The sequence below is a fragment of the Monodon monoceros genome, unplaced genomic scaffold, assembly GCF_005190385.1.
Source record: "Monodon monoceros isolate NGI ecotype Baffin Bay Population unplaced genomic scaffold, NGI_Narwhal_1 Super_Scaffold_4, whole genome shotgun sequence".
Classification (NCBI taxonomy): Eukaryota; Metazoa; Chordata; class Mammalia; order Artiodactyla; family Monodontidae; genus Monodon; species Monodon monoceros.
This window is the reverse complement of record NW_021703781.1, coordinates 67,345,913-67,366,880: the sequence shown is the minus strand read 5'-3', so window position 1 is coordinate 67,366,880 and position 20,968 is coordinate 67,345,913. Positions and strand designations below refer to the sequence as shown.

Below are 20,968 nucleotides of genomic sequence, written 5' to 3'. Positions count from 1 at the left end.
GAAATGTACATTTCTTAGGTGTACATTTATATGCATGCAGTAATATAAAACTTCCAAAGTGCTTTCATCTATATAACTTAAAATAGTCTGTATAAGAATCCAGTGAGATTGATTGAGTAGGTATCACCATATGCCAGAAATGAAAAAGGAGACCTAGGAGAAGTTAAGCAATGTCCTTAAGGCCCATTAGATTACCTCTGTTTTTCTATAAATTAAGTTTATGAATGCCTGATGTTATAAAAGTATATTGAATGGATTCTGAAAGATAATTCCCATTTGGAGAGAAGGGGTGACCTGTAAAAGGTACAGACTTTGACAAAGAAAGAGATGAAAATGTTAGAGATAGATAATGAGTTAGGGCAGACAGATTTTAATCATTCCACCAAAACCCAACACACACACACACACACACCCCACATGGCCACTGATTCATAAATTGTGTGTTGAATACAGTATTCCAGCAACAGAATTAGAAACCTGAATGTGCGTCAAAGAAATGAAACAGAAAAGAGTCAGATCAAAGAGTAGGACTTCCAGAAATTAGGACTTCCAGAAACCAGTTTATTATAAAAATCTCCAAAGAAGAATCATCTTCAAGGTCATCTTTGGGACATCTGGAATCCAGAAAAGAAAGTGACCCAACAATCTGAGCCTATCTAGGACTAAAGAATAAGTAATTCGGCCAGCGTCCAAAACAAATCAGCAGAAGAAGGGAAGAAAAGCTGATTTCCAAAATGAGAACCAGGGAAAATGCTCAGAAAACCCATCTAAGAAGTGAATCAGGAAAAAGAGCTGAGAGAATAAAGGCCAGCATTTACTAAAAATTAGGCCTTTTGAAGATTTCTTGTAACTCTATACTCTCTTTAGGGAAAAAGAAAATTTTTAAGTACACAGAATAGTCTAAAGAATGGTATTATAAACACCATATACCACTACCCAGATCTGTCAAACCCAATATTTTACCAAGTTTACTGTAGATTTGCTAAAGAAAGAAAATATTACAGATATGATTGAGGCTCCCTGTGTACTCCCTCTCAAATTCAACTGCTTTATGTCTTCTGTCTTTGGACACAACCACTATCCTATATTGTTTTATCAATGTTCCCATATCTATGATCTATATAGAGTATTTTTGTAGTTTATAAAACAATATAAATGGTATCAAACTATGGATTCTTCTCCACCTTGCTTATTTTGTTCAACCTATTGAGTTTTGTTTTTTTTTTTTGGTTTTTTAACCATTTTTAAGTGAACAGTTCAGTGACATTAAGTACATTCGCATTGTTGTGCACCATCATCACCATCCATCTCCAGGGCTTCCTTCATCTTGCAAAACTAAAACTCTGTACCCATTAAATAATAACCACCCATTCCCTTCTCTCCGCAGCCCATGGTAACCACTACTCTACTTTTTTGTCTATAAATTTGACTATTCTAAGCACCTCAAATGAATGAATTCGTACAGTATTTGTCCTTTTGTGACTGGCTTATTTCCCTAAGCATGTATTCAAAGTTCATCTGTGCTGTAGCATGCGTCAGAATTTCCTTCCTTTTTAAACCCTGAATAATTTCCATTGTATGTATGTATGACACTTTCTTTATCCATTCATCCATATATGGATATGTAGGTTGTTTCCAGATTTTGGCTACTGTGAATAATGCTGCTAGGAACATGGGTGTACAGATATCTGTTCCTGCCCCTGATTTCAATTCTCTTGTGTGTATACCCAGAAGTAGAACTGCTGGATCATATGGTAATTATGTTTAACTTTTTGAGGAACCTCTATACTCTGTCCTATAGTGGCCACACCATTTTACATTCCCCCTAGCAGTGCACAAGGGTTCCAATTTCTCCACATCCTGGTCAACATTTGTTGTTTTCTATTTCTTGATAATAGCCATCCTAATGGGTGTGAGTGGTATCTCACTGTGGTTTTGATTTGCAATTCCCTAATGATTAGTGATGTTGGGCGTCTTTTTATGTCCTTATTGGGATATTTGTATATCTTCTTTGGAGAACTATATCTTCATCAAAAAGCCTGTACATTAACTTGGTCAAATTTATTGTTTTCTGCCATAATTCAAAAAGAGACATGTACCACAATGTTCACTGCAGCACTATTTACAATAGCCTGGACGTGGAACCAAGCTAAATGCCTGACAGATGAATGGATAAAGAAGATGTGGCACATATATACAATGGAATATTACTCAGCCATAAAAAGAAATGAAATTGAGTTATTTGTAGTGAGGTGGATGAACCTAGAGTCTGTCACACAGAGTGAAGTAAGTCAGAAAGAGAAAAGCAAATACCACATACAAACGCATATATACAGAATCTAAAAAAAAAAAAAAATGGTACTGATGAACCTAGTTGCAGGGCAGGAATAAAGAGGTAGACATAGAAAATGGACTTGAGGACATGGGGTGGAAGGGCAAAGCTGGGACAAAGTGAGAGCAGCATCGACATACATACACTACCGAATGTAAAATAGTTGGCTGCTGGGAAGAAGCAGCATAGCACAGGGAGATCGGCTCAGTGCTTTGCGATGTCCTAAAGGGATGCGATAGGGAGGATGGGAGGGAGGCTCAAGAGGGACAAGATATGGAGACATGTGTATGCGCATGGCTGATTCGCTGTGCTGTGCAACAGAAACTAACATAGTATTGTGAAGCAATTATACTCCAATAAAGATCTATTAAAAAAAATGTATTGTTTTCCTTGTGATTTGTGCTTTTTATTCTTAACTCAAGATTGTAAAGATAATCTCTAACTTTCTTCAAAGGATGTACAGTTTGGCTCTTACTATTCTGATCTTCAATCAAGTTGGAAGTTATTTTTGTATTTGTTGCATGGATCTAACTTAATTTTCCCCATATATAATATTTCCCAGATATTTCTCAGTATATTTCCATATACCAATTGCCCAGAACCATTTTTTGAGCATTTATCCCTGATCCACTAATTTGTGTCTCATTTGACTTCTGTACTGCTGTGGTTTGTTTTTATTCCACTTGTTTTTAACTAAAGATATATATGTGCAAAGTTTAAAAGCAAATAATCCCACAAAGTTCATCACAGAAAAGCCTCCTCCTCCCTATCTATGGGCTATGGAAGCCCGAAATTGAAAAGCACATAGTTGCTTCTAATAGTTAAAAAACATTTTTAATTACTATTATAATATTATATAAAATTAACTGAAGAATTCATCAAACCTTTTATAGTCTTTTTAAATGGGTAAAGATTCCTAAAGTGGCAGCCATGACCTTTACCTAATAAAAATAACATACTAATTGCTTATCAGTGCTATATAATATTTAACTCTCAAAACAACTCTGAGGAGTAAATATTTTTGTCACCATGTTTTAAATAAGGAAAAGAGTCTTTAGAAGTTAGGTAACTTCCTTAAAGTCATTAAATAGTAAAGTTAAATCAAAACCAGATCTCCTTAACTTCTTTACGTTATACTGCCTCACCACACCATCAAAATATCCTTTTTGATATAAACATTAACTTCTTGAAAATAAAAACACAATAATACAGTTTTTTTAAAAAGTACACAAGTCCCTGCAGAAGAAAAGCATTACAGTACAGTAATAAAAAAAAATTATACATAAGAGCAATTAACTCAGACAAATAATAATACAACCCAATTCTACTTCAAGAAGTTCTTTGCCTTTTAATACATGTGGTCGCAGGAGGTGAAGGCTTTATTACTATCTTCAGGACATAACCTTCGATTATACTAAACGTTCAAAAATAATTACACACAATATTTGTGGTAGACTTTGGTGCTGCTCAACAAATATTCCAGTTGTCGTCCTTAAGGCCTAGGCAAAATGATACTCCCACACCCCTTAGAAGTTGGATGTGACAATATGACTTGTTTTAGTCAAGGAAACGCAAGCTAAAGTGATAACTGCATTTCTGGATGGAACCATTTAATCACCAATGAAAGAAAATGCAATTTAGCCTTGGTCCCTAATTGATAACAGTAAGCAAATATGCCCTCCCCACCAACACTAGACATGTATCACGGGTGAAAAATAACCTTTTATTGGTGTTAAGAATAAGACCCTGACACATGGGATGGGAACATCGGAGCTGATGCCCTGAAAATCTCCCCCAACTTTGCATTTCCAAATTTTCCTGAATCTTCTGAGACTGCAGAAGTGGTCTACCCTACTCTACTGAGAGACAGTACTCTACCCTTGCTCTGAACCCAGTGCAGCAGCTTCCCTCCAGTAACACCTGTACCCTAGTTCAGAATCTGCTCACACCTTCCCTATTGGCCATTGGGTCTATAACTTGGCTCAGCATAACTCAGCCTGTTACATTCTGGGACTGCTAAGAAAAGAAACGGACTACGTCTCAAAGGATCTGTAAGACCTAGATAGCAAATACTGGCAGAAGTTGGGGGGAATACACATGGTTCTAGATTCTGAAGGGAGTTTGACCAAAAGCATCAGAACCTTACATGGGATTAGGAAAAAATTATTTATTTATTTAAAAGCACTCTGCAAGGGCTTCCCTGGTGGCGCAGTGGTTGAGGGTCCACCTGCCGATGCAGGGGACACGGGTTCGTGCCCCGGTCCGGGAAGATCTCACATGCCGTGGAGCAGCTAGGCCCGTGAGCCATGGCCGCTGAGCCTGCGCGTCCGGAGCCTGTGCTCCACAACGGGAGAGGCCACAACAGTGAGAGGCCTGCGTACCGCAAAAAAAAAAAAAAAAAAAAAAAGCACTCTCCAAGATGCAGGATTTAGGATTTATCCCCTTATAAGAACCCCGGGAGATGGTGTGAACTCACTGTTAAGATGACTCCTATACACAGCAAAGGAAACCATCAACAAAATGAAAAAGTAACCTACTACTGAATGGGAGAAAATATTTGTAAATCATATACCTGATATGGGGTTAATATCCAAATATATAAAGAAATCACACAACTCAATAGCAAAAATACCCAAACAACATGATTAAAAAAACAGGTAGAGGAACTGAAGAGATATTTTTCCAAAGACACACAAATGGGCAACATGTACATGAAAAGGTCCTCAGCATCCCTAATCATCAGGGAAATGTAAATCAAAACCACAATGAGACATCACCTTACACCTCATAGAATGGATATCACCAAAAAGGCCAGAGGTGGCAAGTGTTAGCGAAGACGTGGAGAAAAGGGAACCCGGGTGCACTGTCAGTGGGAATGTAAATTGGTAAAGCGACTATGGAAAACAATATGGAAGTTCCTCAAAAAACTAAAAATCGAACTGCTATATGATCCACCAATCCCACTTCTGGATATATACCCAAAGGAAATGTAAACAGGATCTCAAAGAGATATCTGCACTCCCACGTTCATTGCAGCATTATTCACAATAGCCAAGATACAGAAACAGCCTAAGTGTCCGGCAATAAATGAATGGATAAAGATGTGGTATATGTATACAATGGAATATTATTCAGTTATTTGAAAGAAAGAAATCCTGCTGTTCATGATAACATGTATGGAGTTTGAGGGTATTATGCTAAAAGAAATAAGCCAGACAGAAAAAGACAAATAATAAATGGTATCACTTACATGTGAAATCTTAAAAAAAAAAACAAAGTCAAACTCATAGAAACACAGAGTAGAAAAGTGGTTTCCAGGTATGGGGGAAATAGGGAGAGGTTGAGGAAAGGGTACAAACTTTCAGCTATAAGATGAATAAGGTCTGAGGATCTAATGTATACTTGGTGACAACAGTTGCTAACCCAATATTGTACAACTGAAATTTGCTGAGTAGAACGTGTTTTCACCAAAAAGAAAAAAGATAAATATATGAGGTGATGATGGATGCACTAATTAACTAGATGTGGGGGGATCCTTTCACAATGTATATTTATATCAAATCATCAGAATGTACACTTTAAATATCTTACAATTTTATCAATTACCCCTCAATAAAGCTGGGGGAAAAAAGATGACTCCCAGAAACATGGAAAAATACAGTCTAAATGCCAGAATTGTCATAGCAAACACTAAAAGTAGGGGTTAAAAGTCTAGGAAAGTGGTACTGTCACTGTTGGAAAAAGCAGCATGTGCAATACATAGAAAGCCCCTGTGAAATAATCCCAATGCAGACCCTACACACCTGCCAAAGGCCATGCCATATGCAGTGGAAATTTTTATACCTCTAGTCTTGTCATGTTATTGAGCCCTGGCAGAGATGGAGTGCTTCACAGGTATTATTAAGGGACCACGTGCTCAGAGTTTTCTATCATGATACACTGTATAACATCAGAAAACCCACCAGGTCATCCTACCTACAGCAGGGCCAGAACGTATGTCATTTACTGAAGCCATGAAGAATGTGATGGTGAGAGGGATACTGGCATCACTGAGAAAGCAGTGGCTTTCCTTCATAGACCAAAGCTGATGGTATGAAAAACTGTAACAGAACTGTGCTCAGTGATGGAGACAATAGGAAAATAGAGGCCAGCTGGTGACACTTAACCATCAGAATCCAATCCAAGTAGAGAGCCATTACTGTAATAAGCAGCAAGATCGAAGCGTCAGCGAGAGGACTGACCTACTGAGAATTATAGAGGCGTTTAACAGAACACAGCATCCCTAGAAGCAAAACAGAAGGGCAGCCAACAAGGGTACTACCTAACTTATGTCATCAGAAGAAATCAAGGATAAACGATCAGAAAGCTGATGGCAGATGCTACAATAAAAAGTCATAATTCATTGCTCAATTTCTGGATGTGAGCCACTTTTTAAATCCAGAGCTGATACATTTAAAAGTCTGGGGCCCAGGAGGAAGGACCCTGTAATACCACAGCAAGTATACATGGTAATAGCGTCCCTAGTTCTTCCTCAAAGGTACCAATGGTCATTTCATTGTGTAACCCTAGCCTAGAGAAAAAAGCAACCACAAACATTGCAAGTACTGCTGGACACAAGGTCTGAGTTGACACTGACACATCATGGCCTCTCTTTATAGCAGGGATAATATGGGAATGATGAAATTAATGGCATCCTGGCCAAGGTTCTTCTCAAAATGAGCCAGTGGGTCTGCAGACCTATGCAGTGGTCATGTCCTAAGTCCCTAGATTAATAATTGGAATAGACATTCTTGGCAAATGGAACCACCCCAACGTTGGGTCCTTGTCTGTTACAGTGGAAAAGATCAAGCTGAAGCCTCTGGAGCTGTTACCCCCTGGATAATAAGTTTTAAAATAATGTTGCATTTCAGAGGGAGTGAATGGCATAAATTAGTATTATCCTGAAGAATATAAAGAATGCTGGATAATGGACCCCCTCAAATTGTTTAAATTACCAATCTGGCCCCCTGTAAACTAAACAAGGCCTGGAAGATGACAAGAGCTCACCATTGTGATACAAGTTAGTAGCCCAAACTGCAGGCAGCATGCAAGATGTGTATCTTTGTTAGAGCAGATTAACATGGTTACTGATTTGGCAAATGTGTTCTTTGCTAACCCTACCAGAAAAGAGGACCAAAAGCAGTATGCATTCATATGGAATAGAATAGTATACATTCACAATTTTGCCTTGGGATCATGTTAACTTTTGTCAGAACACATTTGGCCCAATTGGGCATCTTGCAGAACATTTCATTTTTCCACTACATTAATGGCATCATTCTAATAGTACCAGGTGAACAAGCACAGTTAATGCACTGGAGGCCTTGTTAAGACATATATGCTTCAAAGGGTGGAAGAAAAAACCTACAAAGATTCAGAGACCTTCCATGTAGTAAGCTATTTAGGGGTCTAGAGGTCAAGAGCATTCTGAGACAGCTCATCTGAACTGAAACACCAACTATTACATCTTTCAACTCCCATTGCAAGGAAGAAAGCGAACATCTGATAGGTCTTTTGGGGTTCTGAAGGCTGTATATTCCATTCCTGAGAATACTGTTCAAGCCCATATACTGGAAAATATCAAAGGCTGCCGGCTCTGAGTACATGCCAGGGCAGAAAATAGCTCTGCTATAGCTCCAGGACACACTGCAAACAGCCCTGCAACTAGGGCCATGTGACCCAGTAGATACTATAGTTATTGGAGGAGTCACTGTTAGAAAAAGAAGCATGTGGAATATGCAGACCCAACACACATGTCAAAGGCCATGCCATCTTCAGTTGCAAATTTTATACCTCTATTCCCACCACACTACTGAGCCTTGGCAGAGATGGAGTGCTGGACATGGGTTATTAGGTGACCATGTGTTCAGAGTTTTCTATCATGAGCTGTCTCTGTCATCAATAATCACGAGAACATGAAATGGAAGCTGCACCCAAGATGAAGCATGAGCAAGAGCACAGTGCACAAGCAATCTGCATGAGCTGGTAGCTCAGACCTAGTGTCATCTACCACTGCTGCCCCTGCACCCATCCCGCATCTTACAGCTATGGCCGTATGAGGAATCCTTTATGCCCAGATAACAAGAAGAGGAAAATGAAAATATGTAAGCTTCGTACGTGGCCACAATTCAAAAATGGTTATCACTTACAAGACAGCTTCACTCACGGGTGGCCTGGAAGAACAGCAAAAAAGGAAAAAGCCTCACAATTGGGCAGGACTTTGAGAAGTGTGTCTCATGTACATTGTGTGGAAAGAGAAATGGCCCAGGAGCAGTAGTTAATGACCTAGCTGGCTGATCAGGAGCCTAGAAGCAGAAATATTGAAGATCAGAGACAAGGAGGTCCTAGAGTAGAGACATGTGGATGAATATATCTGAATGAGCACGAAATGTGAAGATCTTTGTGATACAAGTTAAAGGCCATCAGAGAGCATCCAACATAGAAGAGACGTTAAACAACCAGTAAACAATTGACTGAGAAAGCTAATGTCAGTCTCTATCGTAGGACACCTCGGTGCCAACAAAATGAGCACATGAACTAAGTAGCCATATGGCAGAGATGGAGGCCATCCAGGAATGCAATAACATGGGCTCCTTCTGAAAAAAGCTGATGGAGTTACTCTTCCACTAAATGTCCAACCCGACAGCAATATATCAATCCTGATCCCCTGATAAGGCCATTCCCCAAGAACACTAACTGGACATTTGGTGGCAAGCTGACTACATTGGGCCCCTTCCACTCTGGATGGGCCAACATTTCATTACGACAAGAATACATATTTTGAGGATGCATTTGCTTTTTCTGCCCACAGGGTCTTAACCAGCACAACTATCTTAGAAATTATGAAATGTTTGATCAACCAGCATGGGATCCCATGTAATCAGGAGACACACTTCACAGAAAAGGAGGTACAGAAATGGGCCTATGACCATGAAATCCACTGGATCCCGAACCACACAACCTGACAGAGATTTTGACAGGCACAACTGAAGCACCAGGATGCGGGATACACCTGAACTAAAGACCTTCAAATAGTGCTGTGTCCCCAATAGGAAGAATATATAGGTCCAAAAACCCAGGAGTAAAAGCCACTTCTTGTGGCCTCATTACACAACTGGGAAATTTGTGCTCCGCATCCTGCAATTCTGGGTTCTGCAGGATTAGAGGTCCTATTCCCCAAAGGGAAAAATATTCTGGCAGAAGAAGTAGCAATTAACCATGTAACTGGAAGCTACAGTTGCCACGTGGGTACTTCAGGCTCCTTGTGTCAAGGGACCAGCAAGCAGGCAAAGAAGGAGTAGCATCTTGGCAGGGGTAATTGGCCCCGACCATCAAAGGGAAGGGCTGCTGTTACAAATAAGGGCAGAGGGATATATTTGGTACACAGATGATCCATTTAGTGTTTCTTGGTATCCCTTTGCCAAGTGTGATGGTAAATGGGCAAGTACAATAACCCAGACTAGAAAGTATATGATGATCAGGAGCTCAAATACCTAAGGGGGAGGGAGTGGGTCATGCTACCAGGTAAAACACAGAGACCAGAAGAAGTGCTAGCTGAGGGTAAGGGACATGAAAAAATAATGGATGAGGGACATGGTGAATATCAGTTGCAGCCCTGAGACCAGCTACAAAAGCCAGAGCAATAATCCAGGCTCCCACCAGGCAGAAAGGCCCACTGGAATTCTGGAGGAGCTGTTTAACAAATATATTTGAAGAAGCGGGCTGAGTGGCCCAAAGAATGAATTGTGATGAACATGGAAAGGTGCTGACTAAATACACCTTCAGGGAAGGACTTATCAGTGGACATCATTCAGCTGCCAGCCCCTGCAGAGACTGCCTTAGCTACAGAGAGCTTCCGCACCCAAGGTCCTGGGAGTGACCCTTGTACAATGACCGACCAAGACCTGTTTTATCCTAAAGAGCAACAACTCTGAGGGGCATTTCAACTCCAGAGTTGTCCTGGAGTTGGCTGAGGATGTTAAGTCTGCTTGACTTTTACTTTTTGCCCAATCCTGCTTCTTCCCCTCCCTTTTACAGGTGTTCAATCCAAGGACCTAATAAGTACCCTGAACACTAAACTCTGTCTCAGAGTTTGCTTTTCAGCGAACTGTGACAGGATTGTTTGTTACCTCAGTCTAACATAACCTGTACTGACTGATACAATACAGTAAGTGTGAATATTCCTCTACAGTATCTTAAAATAGCTGGCAAATTGTTTTCAACTCACAAAATTGTTTAGGAAGAAGAGAATTTAACTTGCAAGCTTATGAAAAGCTAGTTGAGGTATGCAACTTTTGCAACTATAGGAACATTTCATGCCTGCTGATATCTGCCCACCTGCCAGGATTTTTCAACAGAATGAGAAGAGAAAAACATAGGAGCAGTTGCAGCAAATACACTTTCCACTTATCCCTTGCAGCTTTTTCAATAATGACTAAACAGAATGTTGGGCTAGATAAATTCTGTTGCTGAGTTTTCAAATTCTTGATCAGGATTCTCTGTAAAACACAGGTTAGTTTTCTTGTAAAATGTAGAAGGTATCAAATGCCTTAAAGCTCAGTATTAAATTAATATAATTTGTTTACACATAGTCTCTTTCCATTCTTACAATATAAAGTCTATTACATTATTAATGTCTGACTGCAATCTATAATCATATTTTTTGCCAAGAAGAAAATATATTTCCAGAACACTCATGTCATTATCACTTCACAAACAGTTCAAGGCTAGACAAACTAAAGCAAATTCCAAAGTTACTGACATCATGAAAACTGACAGAAATACCATCCCATACCGACAGAAAAGCCACACAGCAATAAAGACCAAAGTAAAATATACTCTCTAGAATATAGGCTTTTAAAAAAATCTGTACTACAAGGCACTAAATATTTATTTTAAAACCTTATACACCCAATAAACGTAAGATCAAGAAATTAGAGTTACTATTCTCTCCAACACAGATCTCAGCAATCAGAATACTGTGCTGTTAGGCCTATCCACATATGAGAGACAACATAATTACATTACAAACATATGCTGAAACTTAGAGACAGGTTTATTTTATCAAGTATGCATAAAATAGTACAGGTGAAAAATGCACATGCATTGGCTAATTTTTCTGCAAATACTCATATTCTTCCATGAAAATATGCATCTATAATACTTTAAAGACACATTTTAAAAATTCTTTTAAAATTCCATTTGAAACACCAGTTCATAACTCAGTCTTAATAGCATATTTGAAATTCATTAAAAAGAGCACATATGTTGTAGGTATAAGACTCAAAACTAGATGAATACAAAGAAGAACTTTTATTAACCATTTGGATACTTATGGAATAGAAAACCAAATTTCTGGATGTTGCCAAAAATCTTTTTTCACCTACCCCTGAAATGCTGATGTTTCACTGGGTCCCCCTCCCCCAGGTAAAAATTTATCTTACTATTCTAAAAGGTGCACACTTTTGCTACCCACAGTTTCATACCCACAGTTTCTCTCAGGATTTTGTCCTCTGGCATTCATTCCATAAATATTTATTTAGCTTTCTACCCTCTGCCAGGCAAAGTGGGCATCACTATTTGACAATCAATCTTAAATGAAATGATTTTATCATGTTTTAACATACAGTGTTATTTCCTGTTGGCTTCAATAAATAGTCTTGAGGTAATAAATTATATTTATAGATTCCCTGATAATGAATCATACTTGAAATCCTAGAATAATTCCTACTTGGTCATAGTTTATTATAATTTTGAAACTGTTGAATTCTATTTGCTAATATTTTATTTTAGATGTTTGATTCTATATTCATGACTGTTTTCCCTGCCTTCTTCCCCAGAGGTTTTGTTGAGACATTTAAACACTTTTCTTTCAGTGTATATTCTATTTCAAGAATCTTTATTTAGCAATTTTTGTATTCAAAACAATCTCTCAAAATGCTTATAGATCTACTAAGAGAGATTCATTGTTCGTTACTCTTCTTGATTCTCTACCTTGAGGTCACTGATTAAATATACTGATAAAACTAATTTTCTTGAGTGTCATGCTACATTAACAAATATTATATGCCTTTTTTCCCAATTAAAGATCTTTCCAATTTTTTTCCTGTTAAATCAGGAAAACATCAATATATAGTACAGTGGTAGAATCAAAAGAACTTTGAACTTAGACTTGGGTTCAAATTCAGAATACACCATCCTACAACCTATGCAAGTTTGGGTTTAACCATGCTAAATCACAGTTTCTTCCTGTATGAATGAATATAATAGTACACGCTACACAGATGTTATGAGAATTACATCATAAAGCATATGTAAAGTGCAAAACATTACAGGAAGCTTTCGGCGAATGTTAGTTCTCCCTTTTCACAAAACGAAAGGTCACTTTTCCCCTTACTTACTGGCCTCTTTTTTAAAGAGAAGAAACTACTATTTCTTCTACACAATAGTTTATTATAGAAAGAAAAAGAGAACCTTGAGCAAAGGATACAGTAAAGCTTAAAACAGTCAACAGTTGGCTAAATTCATTGAAAAAAAAGGTATGATGATTTTAAGAGTTTTTCTTACAGACAAAGAAACAAATGGGTTCTTTCAGGTGGCAGGGCAAGGGGTGCTGCCTTTGTCAAGGAAGAGCCCTAAGGAGTTAACAGAGCGCAGAGAGAAATAGTGATAAACAAAGAGAGGGACACATAAAATAACCTCCAGAAAATAAAAATAATTATAAACATGAAGAGGGAGCAAGTTTGAAATTTTATAGTTTTGCTGGATTGTTCCAAAAAATTAAATAATTAGATGTTTTAATTTGAATGTGATTTTTAATGAAATGTGCCTTACAAAATTGTATCCATTATACTGTGTGTGTGTGTGTGTAAACACACACACACACGTATCACTCTACAGGGTTGTACAAAAACATGTATACTATGTTTCATAAACTAGTTAAGTGATTTTTAAGGGTATACTGAACTACAACTCCACTGTGTTTAAAATGATTATTATACATTACCAATTAAAATAGTATTACTTCTGCAAATATGGAATTAAGTACTTTTCTTTTTACTGAGCTTGCTTTTAAATAATTGCCTACCAAGAAGTTAATGTCATAAGTAAAACTGTCATATGCAGGAAATTTGTTTTTTAAATTCTATTATAATACTATTTTGACTTGATTTGAAGTTTAGGTGTTTTGCTTTCTGCACGATATATTTCTGATATAAATCTGACTCCCTACCCTATTCTGAAATAATCTAACTCAACAAATTACATTTTCATGACTCTACTACATTTTTGAGGAAAAAAAATTATGATCAATGTAGCTCAGAGTTATCTTTCATCTTGTACATTCTCTTACCCTTAGGTAAATTTTCTTATTGAAGAAGAATAACTACCATTTGTAATTAAAAGTATCATAACTATATGTTAGGCCCACTGAAAATTCTATAATAGCTATTAATTTGATGATTCTGAAGTACTGTCTCAAGATTCAATTCAATTTTAAGGTATGTTTCAATTCAGGAAAACCTCTCATTTGTAAATGTTGACATCTTCAGTCAAACCACCAAAAAGATTGGTGGTTTACTAAAGAGATGTGAAAAATACACAGACTACTTGATTCCTTTTTTCCCACTGACCCTAGAAAACTAACTTTTATGACACTACTTTCCACAGCCAAACAGTTTAAAAGTATAAATATGTCTAATAACCTGAGATCAACTCAGAGAGACATGCTTTTCCACTGCATCTTTAGTCTCATTATGTACTAGAAGGCTATCTTTACCAGAAAGATCACTTTAATCTTGAATCAGGTGCAATAATGATACCACTAGCAATAACAAAATATACACTAATAAAATTTTCAGGTTTGAAATGTCTTCAAGCTAGCTTTACAAACTAGAACGTTAAGTAACGTATCATTGTATACGTTACAGTCCATCCAGTCTTATTCACCAGTCCTGGCTCTATTATCAGTTGCACTTGAATCACTTTTTAAAAATATAAATACCCAGTGCCTAATCTAAGAGGATCAGTTTATAGAGGTCTGATTTTTCTCCCTTCAACCTTCAAAGGGAATGACAAGGTACAGCCATGTCTGAAAATCACCATTATATGCCTTCTACATCGATCATGTATAGTATAATGAGAACTGGGAAGGCAAGGTTATGTCCTCAAAGATTAATGATATTGGCTATATAAAATTTACTATGGCAGTAGGGTTGAAATAGTACACTTTAGAGCAATGAAAAATTAGTATTAGCACACATATTTTTATTGTTTAAACATCACAGAACACAATCAGCTAAATCTTCAGGTGCATTCCAGTTAAATATGCTATAAAAGTCCCAGTGTACTGTACAAAAGAGAAAAACTAGCAACACAACTTTTTTCCCCCAAGAGGATCTATTTTCAGTTGGGTTCATATACAATAGTTATATTTTATTTCCACAAAAATATACTTCACAAGGAAAGCAATTATTTTGGAAGACATTTTCTGAAATAAGAAAAATAATTTTCCCAGGAAAATATTTCAGCATTTGATGCTACAAACCTAGGAGAGTAAATACAGATTGGGGGAGGGGGGGCTTTACTGGGAACTGCATAGAAACAATCAAATAAGGTAAAACAAAACACCTTTACCCTGTATCGATTGTACTGCTTTATGTTTTTTGTTTTTAGTTGTTAGCACAGGGAAAACAAAATCCTATGTTAAAATACAACATTGTTTAAACTATGTTATTCTTCCTCCAATTTGAACAATTTGTTTGAAAAATGAAACTGATATTTGCTTCTATCTTTCCACAGCATTAAGAAACCTTACTAAACATAAAGTGTCTGGTAATTTGTTGTGAAAATGAAGAGCATACAATGGACCCGACTAAACAGCGCAGTGTAGTCAAGAGGAAAGACTACCACTTCAGGAGTTAAAAAAAGCTTGATCTACCACCTGCAGGGCTTTGGGCAAATTCCTTTTACTCTTGCACTTAATAATCTGAAAATGAATTTATTAACACCTTGTTACAAGGTTATTAGAGAGGTTACAGATATTGTAAATAAAGCTCTTAGTAAAGTACCTAGCTCTTAGAAGACACTTAATAAAGAGTAGCAATTAGAATAATGATAATCTGAGAGCTCGCCCTCTCTCTCTCTCTCTCTCTCTCTCTCTCTCTGAAAAACTAACTCTAATGTTTTTCACCTTGGTAAACTTTTTGGATGCATAAAACCTAAAGTATGGTAATCTTGAACAATATGGAAGAAATAAAAATAAATTCCCAATATGTGAGCTACAAAATAGCTCAACATTAATTTCCTCGTTAAAATACAGAAATTGGGTGGAAGCTCCTTGAAGAATCTTTTTCAAAAGTTCAAAATCTCACTTCATGGATTTTTAACAATTACAACAAAATTCTACACTTTTCCTAGGATTTTTATTCCTAGAAGAAAAACAAAATGTTCATCCACCTCCAGAGAAATAAGCATACTGTCTCATCACCATAGCAAAATAATATGTTGACAGTGCCAACCTGGCAATGAAAGGTCATAATAAGACAGCCTAGATTCACTACTCCTTTTAACCGATTTTCTGGATCTCAGGCACTGCTTTAAAAGCCTTCTGAAAGCCAAGATAATCCCATTTTCATCATGAATCATAACTTCAAATTATTATTTCAAAAGGTAAACATTTAATTATTTAGGATCTAAAAATCCTGAAGACAGTGGATTCTTTTCAATGATTACTCACAGACAGTCATAGAATTTAAAAAGCATGCCTAACTTTATTACTAGGAATTTCCTTCCAAACAAGCTTACAATAGTTTAGAGATCAAAGTGCTTAATAATAGTCATAATTTTCTTTATATGCTGCCACTTGAAATAATTTTGCAAAGTAGACTATGTGCCTTTATGATGTTCAAAGGTGAAAGGATACTTCTTACATCTACTACATGTGCTATTCTTTGGTCTCTTTTATTTTTATTTATCAAAATGTTTCTTAATAGCTTAAAATTGGTTTATTATTGTACTTTACACAATAAAAGGTCCTCTTAAGTACTGCTAAAGATTTAAAATATCAGCTATGTTTTATCTATAACATGATATATAGAGAAGAAATTTTTTCACTACAGTGGTCAACCAAGTAGCTAAATTTAGTATTCAAAAAATATATTCATTTACTATTCAGAAATTGATAGGACTATAGATAGCATAATTAAAATTGAGTTGTATAGATGTACTGTATTTCTAGGTTTCCTGGTAAAGATTCTTCTTTAGTTACTTCCATTCCTAGATATGTTCCGGGTTTCAGTTTTGTCCCCAAATATTATTTATTTAGCTTCCCTATCTCTATATTCCTTTCTCTAATTCTATCAGTTTCCTCTATAGAGTAAGTATATCTGATGAGTTTAATTTAAATGCATCTTTGCTCATCCCCACTAAATCTAAAGTGTCTGCATTCCTACTCTTTGTAATGTAAACTTGCTAGTGCTCCATTTATCCATTAGCAAAACTAATATGGTAATAGTCAAACAAAATAGACTGATAAAGTGCTCATGTAGGTATACAATACATAAAAGCCTTCATAAAGACATTCAAACCCAGATTTCTCAATTCCCCTGCCTCCACCACTGACTCACCTCAGTTCATCTCTTCTCCTGCCCTATACGACTACTATGCTGAAACTGGAGAGAATTCCATTCATAATCTGTCACTGAATTTCTCTCTCTAAAATGACATATACACATGCTATCAAGTAATGTATTTGAGAATCTCTACATGAAAAATTTCTGGTATTTCCTACTTTGTAGAGTCCTAACAGATACATACCTATGTCATATGCCAGGAAATCGGCAGAAAAACATTTTGCACCGTTACTCAAGGAAGTGTCATTATGGGTATTTCCTCCAAAAATAAGCATAGCTCCATTGATAAGAACAGCTGAATGAAGGTATCTGGCAAACCCACTTTCTTTCAAAATAGTCCTACAGGATAAAATTTAAAAATGTATTACAAAGGATAAAAAGATCTCCCTGATTTTATATATATTACAGAAAGGATCTAATTTGCATATAGAATTTTCCTTGGAATTGTGAAAAAACATGCTTTAGTATTTTCAACAACTTATAAATGGCCTCTAAATTTCAATATTTTAAAAAATATTCTGAGATTCATAGTACCTTAAAATGCTTTCAGGAAACACAATATTAAACATAATTGTTAATGATTTTATAATAATATATTTTGAAATTTTGTTTTCATTTATAGAAGTAGGAGACAAGTCTCCTTTAAACTAGAGGACCAAATTATCATCAGTTTTAAATACCAAAGTAAATATACAGTTAAATATAATAAATTTACTCTGAACAATACTCAGTTAAAACTACATGGCTCATATGGATCTCAAAATATGCTTTCTAACTTTTTAAATATGACATAACATACATGAAAGTGCACACATCATAAGTCTAACACTCAATGAATTTTCACAAGATGAACACAACTCAGTAACCAGTACTAAGATCAAAAAATAAAAATTACCACTATTCTGAGTCTAACAGCAAATATTTCTATTGCTGCCTTTGTACTTTACAAAATGGAATCACATAGTTTTTATTAATTTGTATGTATGTCCTGTTGCTTAAGATTATTTTTGAGATATACCCATATTGTGTATAATTGAAAATCACATTGCGTTTTTGAGAAACATTCAAATTAAATTAAATGTTCTTTTAATTAAAGTGTAATTATGAGAGAAATACTACAAATATATGCTCACAATTATATTTTACCTGAATTCACTGATATATATATAATAAAGGTTCATGACAATGTGAATCAATACTTTATACTCTATAAATAAATCCCTGGTACAAAGAATCAACATGTCAACATAGTATGTATAGTATAGTTAGTAAGGTACATACAGTATCTCAAAAGCTATAGATTATAATACCAATTAATGCTTAAAGAATATGGAATTCACTTCCAGAATGTCAATATAAGGAGTTCCATAAACAGTCTCCCCAGGGAAAGAACTATAATTGGTAAAAAAAAAAAAAAAAAAAAAAAAATTTGGATCTCAAAAATGTTGCCAAGAGCAACAGCAAATAAAGAAATATTTGCTCAAGAATATATACTAGGGCTTCCCTGGTGTCGCAGTGGTTGAGAGTCCGCCTGCCAATGCAGGGGACATGGGTTTGTGCCCCGGTCCGGGAGGATCCCACGTGCCGCGGAGCGGCTGGGCCCGTGAGCCATGGCTGCTGAGCCTGCGCGTCCGGAGCCTGTGCTCCGCAACGGGAGAGGCCGCAACAGTGAGAGGCCCACGTATCGCAAATAAATAAATAAATAAATAAATAACAGCAACAGTCCACGATATTTGACTCATTACCAACTCCCGTTCTTCTCATCACTGCCACCTCCCCACACATACACAACCAGTTAGGCAAGACTGTTCAACCACAGGCTGGTAAAATCAAGAAGACTATGCTCCTTCATCCCTCAGCTCCTAGTCCAGACCATTAATATACAACCAGGAGCAACAGACTGCCAATATTTCTCAGGCCCCCGAACTCTTAGTGGCAGAAGTTCTATTCAAGGAGAAAGCATGCGAGGTCCGAGTCCTCATTCTCTACCTCGCCACCACCCACAGGGTGAAAGCTATACACCAGGCCTCAGAGATTAAGAACAAGAGGGCCAAAAAGTCTTCACCCCTAATTCATAGGGCAGCAGTTCCAAGATAAAAGAGGCAAGCTGAGAAGCGCAAAGGCTACCATACCCATCCAGTTCTCTGCACATAACACAGTGGTTCAGTGAAAGAACAGGCTACAAACCCCACCTATATTTCCAAAGCAGTGGCATAGAGGTTTTCTCCCACAGGGAGAGACAGCCTAAGAAAAGGAGAGGCAGGCTAAGAAAAGGAGAGCCCCAAAGGTCTCAAGGGAACTTGACTTTATTTGGTACAAGGTGGCAAACTTCAAGCCTTAAGGGCACTCGAAAACAATGGAAGTAGTGGTTGTAAGCAATTAAGAGATAGCTACATGAGAACAATAAGCTACAACATAGACAAGCTAGAAGTTTATCAGAGAAAACCAGGGGAAAAGACAGCTAATAAGAGCCTTACTGGGGTCAGAGCCTCAAAGACTACCCCTGAAAAAGGTTTGAAATGGAATTCAGACTGTGGGGCAATTTATGCCCCCAGAGCATTGTTGAAAATAACAGAACTGGGGCTTCCCTGGTGGCACAGTGGTTGAGAGTCCGCCTGCCGATGCAGGGGACACGGGTTCATGCCCCGGTCCGGGAAGATCCCACATGCTGCGGAGCGGCTGGGCCCGTGAGCCATGGCCACTTAGCCTGCGCGTCCGGAGCCTGTGCTCCGCAACGGGAGAGGTCACAACAGTGAGAGGCCCACGTACCGCAAAAAAAAAAAAAAAAAAGAAAATAATAGAACTATCAGTTGGCAATTAGTGGAGGCTACCAGGTGAGTTTGATACAAACAGAGGCAGAAAGCTTAACAAAGAGCTCAGAGGAAAAAGTCAAAGAGCTCTGCTAAAATTACTATCATCCCAGGGTGACTGTGTGCATACCCAGGCTGTATCATCTGAGGAGGAACATCAGAGGACGCATTTGGAAGAAGAAACAGACTTCTCGAAAAGAGTTCAGCCAAGTTACTAAACAAATAAAATTACAACAGCCCCAGAGAGGAAGGAAAAGTCAGGATCCAGAGTTGCTACAATATATTATTTAAAATGTCTGGTTTTCAGGGAAAATTATGGCATGCAATGAAATAGGAAAGTGTGACCCATACACAGGAATAAAAGCAAGCAACAAAACTACCTTTAAGAGAACCCAGATGTCAGATGAAACAAAAAAGACTTTAAAGCAGCTATTATAAATATAGTCAAAGACTTAAAGAATACAATGTTTAAAGAAGTAAAGGAAAATATGACAACACCTTATCAAATATAAAACATTAGCAAAGAGAAATAACAAAAAAAGGAAAATTTGGAGTTGAAAAGTGTAATACTGAAATTTTAAAATTTAGTAGAGAAGCTCAACAGTATATTTCAGCAAGCAGCAAGAAAAGAAATCAGTGAACAAGTAGATAAATCAATAGAGATCCGCAATTCAAAAAACAGAGAGGAAAATGAACAGAGTCTATGAGAAATGTAGAACACCATTAACAGCAGCAACATACATTTACTGGGAATACTAGGGCAGAGGAGGAAGAGGTAGAAGACTTTTCAAGAAATAATGGCTGACAAGTTCCTAAATTCGATGAAAAACATTAGCATACACATCCAAGAAGATCAACAAACTTCAAGTAGGAAAAAATATAGAAAGAGCCACACTCAGACATAAAATAGTAAAAATACTGAAGGCCAAGGGTAAAATCTTTAAAGCAGCAGGAGAAGGAAGGTTCTTCCCACACAAGAGAACCCCAATAAGATAAATAGCTGACTTCTCATTACAAACAATAAAGGCCAGAAGGCCACGGGATGGCATATGAAAAGTGTTAAATTTTTTAATGTCAGAATACGAGGATACAGGGAGAGACATCAGCAAGACGTAGGAATAAGTTTCCTACTGTGAATAAAAAATATTGCCTGCCAT

General features: G+C 37.0%; 1 protein-coding gene across 4 annotated transcripts in view; it reads right to left on the bottom strand.

Moving 5' to 3' along the window:
• Positions 1 to 20,968, bottom strand: part of ATRNL1 (attractin like 1) — a 679,361-nt gene that overhangs the window by 548,482 nt on the left and 109,911 nt on the right. For all 4 annotated transcript variants that reach the window (XM_029245362.1, XM_029245365.1, XM_029245364.1 and 1 more), the window contains exon 10: positions 17,186 to 17,340. In XM_029245362.1, coding sequence (XP_029101195.1) covers positions 17,186 to 17,340 — 155 coding nt within the window. The remainder of the gene's footprint in view (positions 1 to 17,185; positions 17,341 to 20,968) is intronic.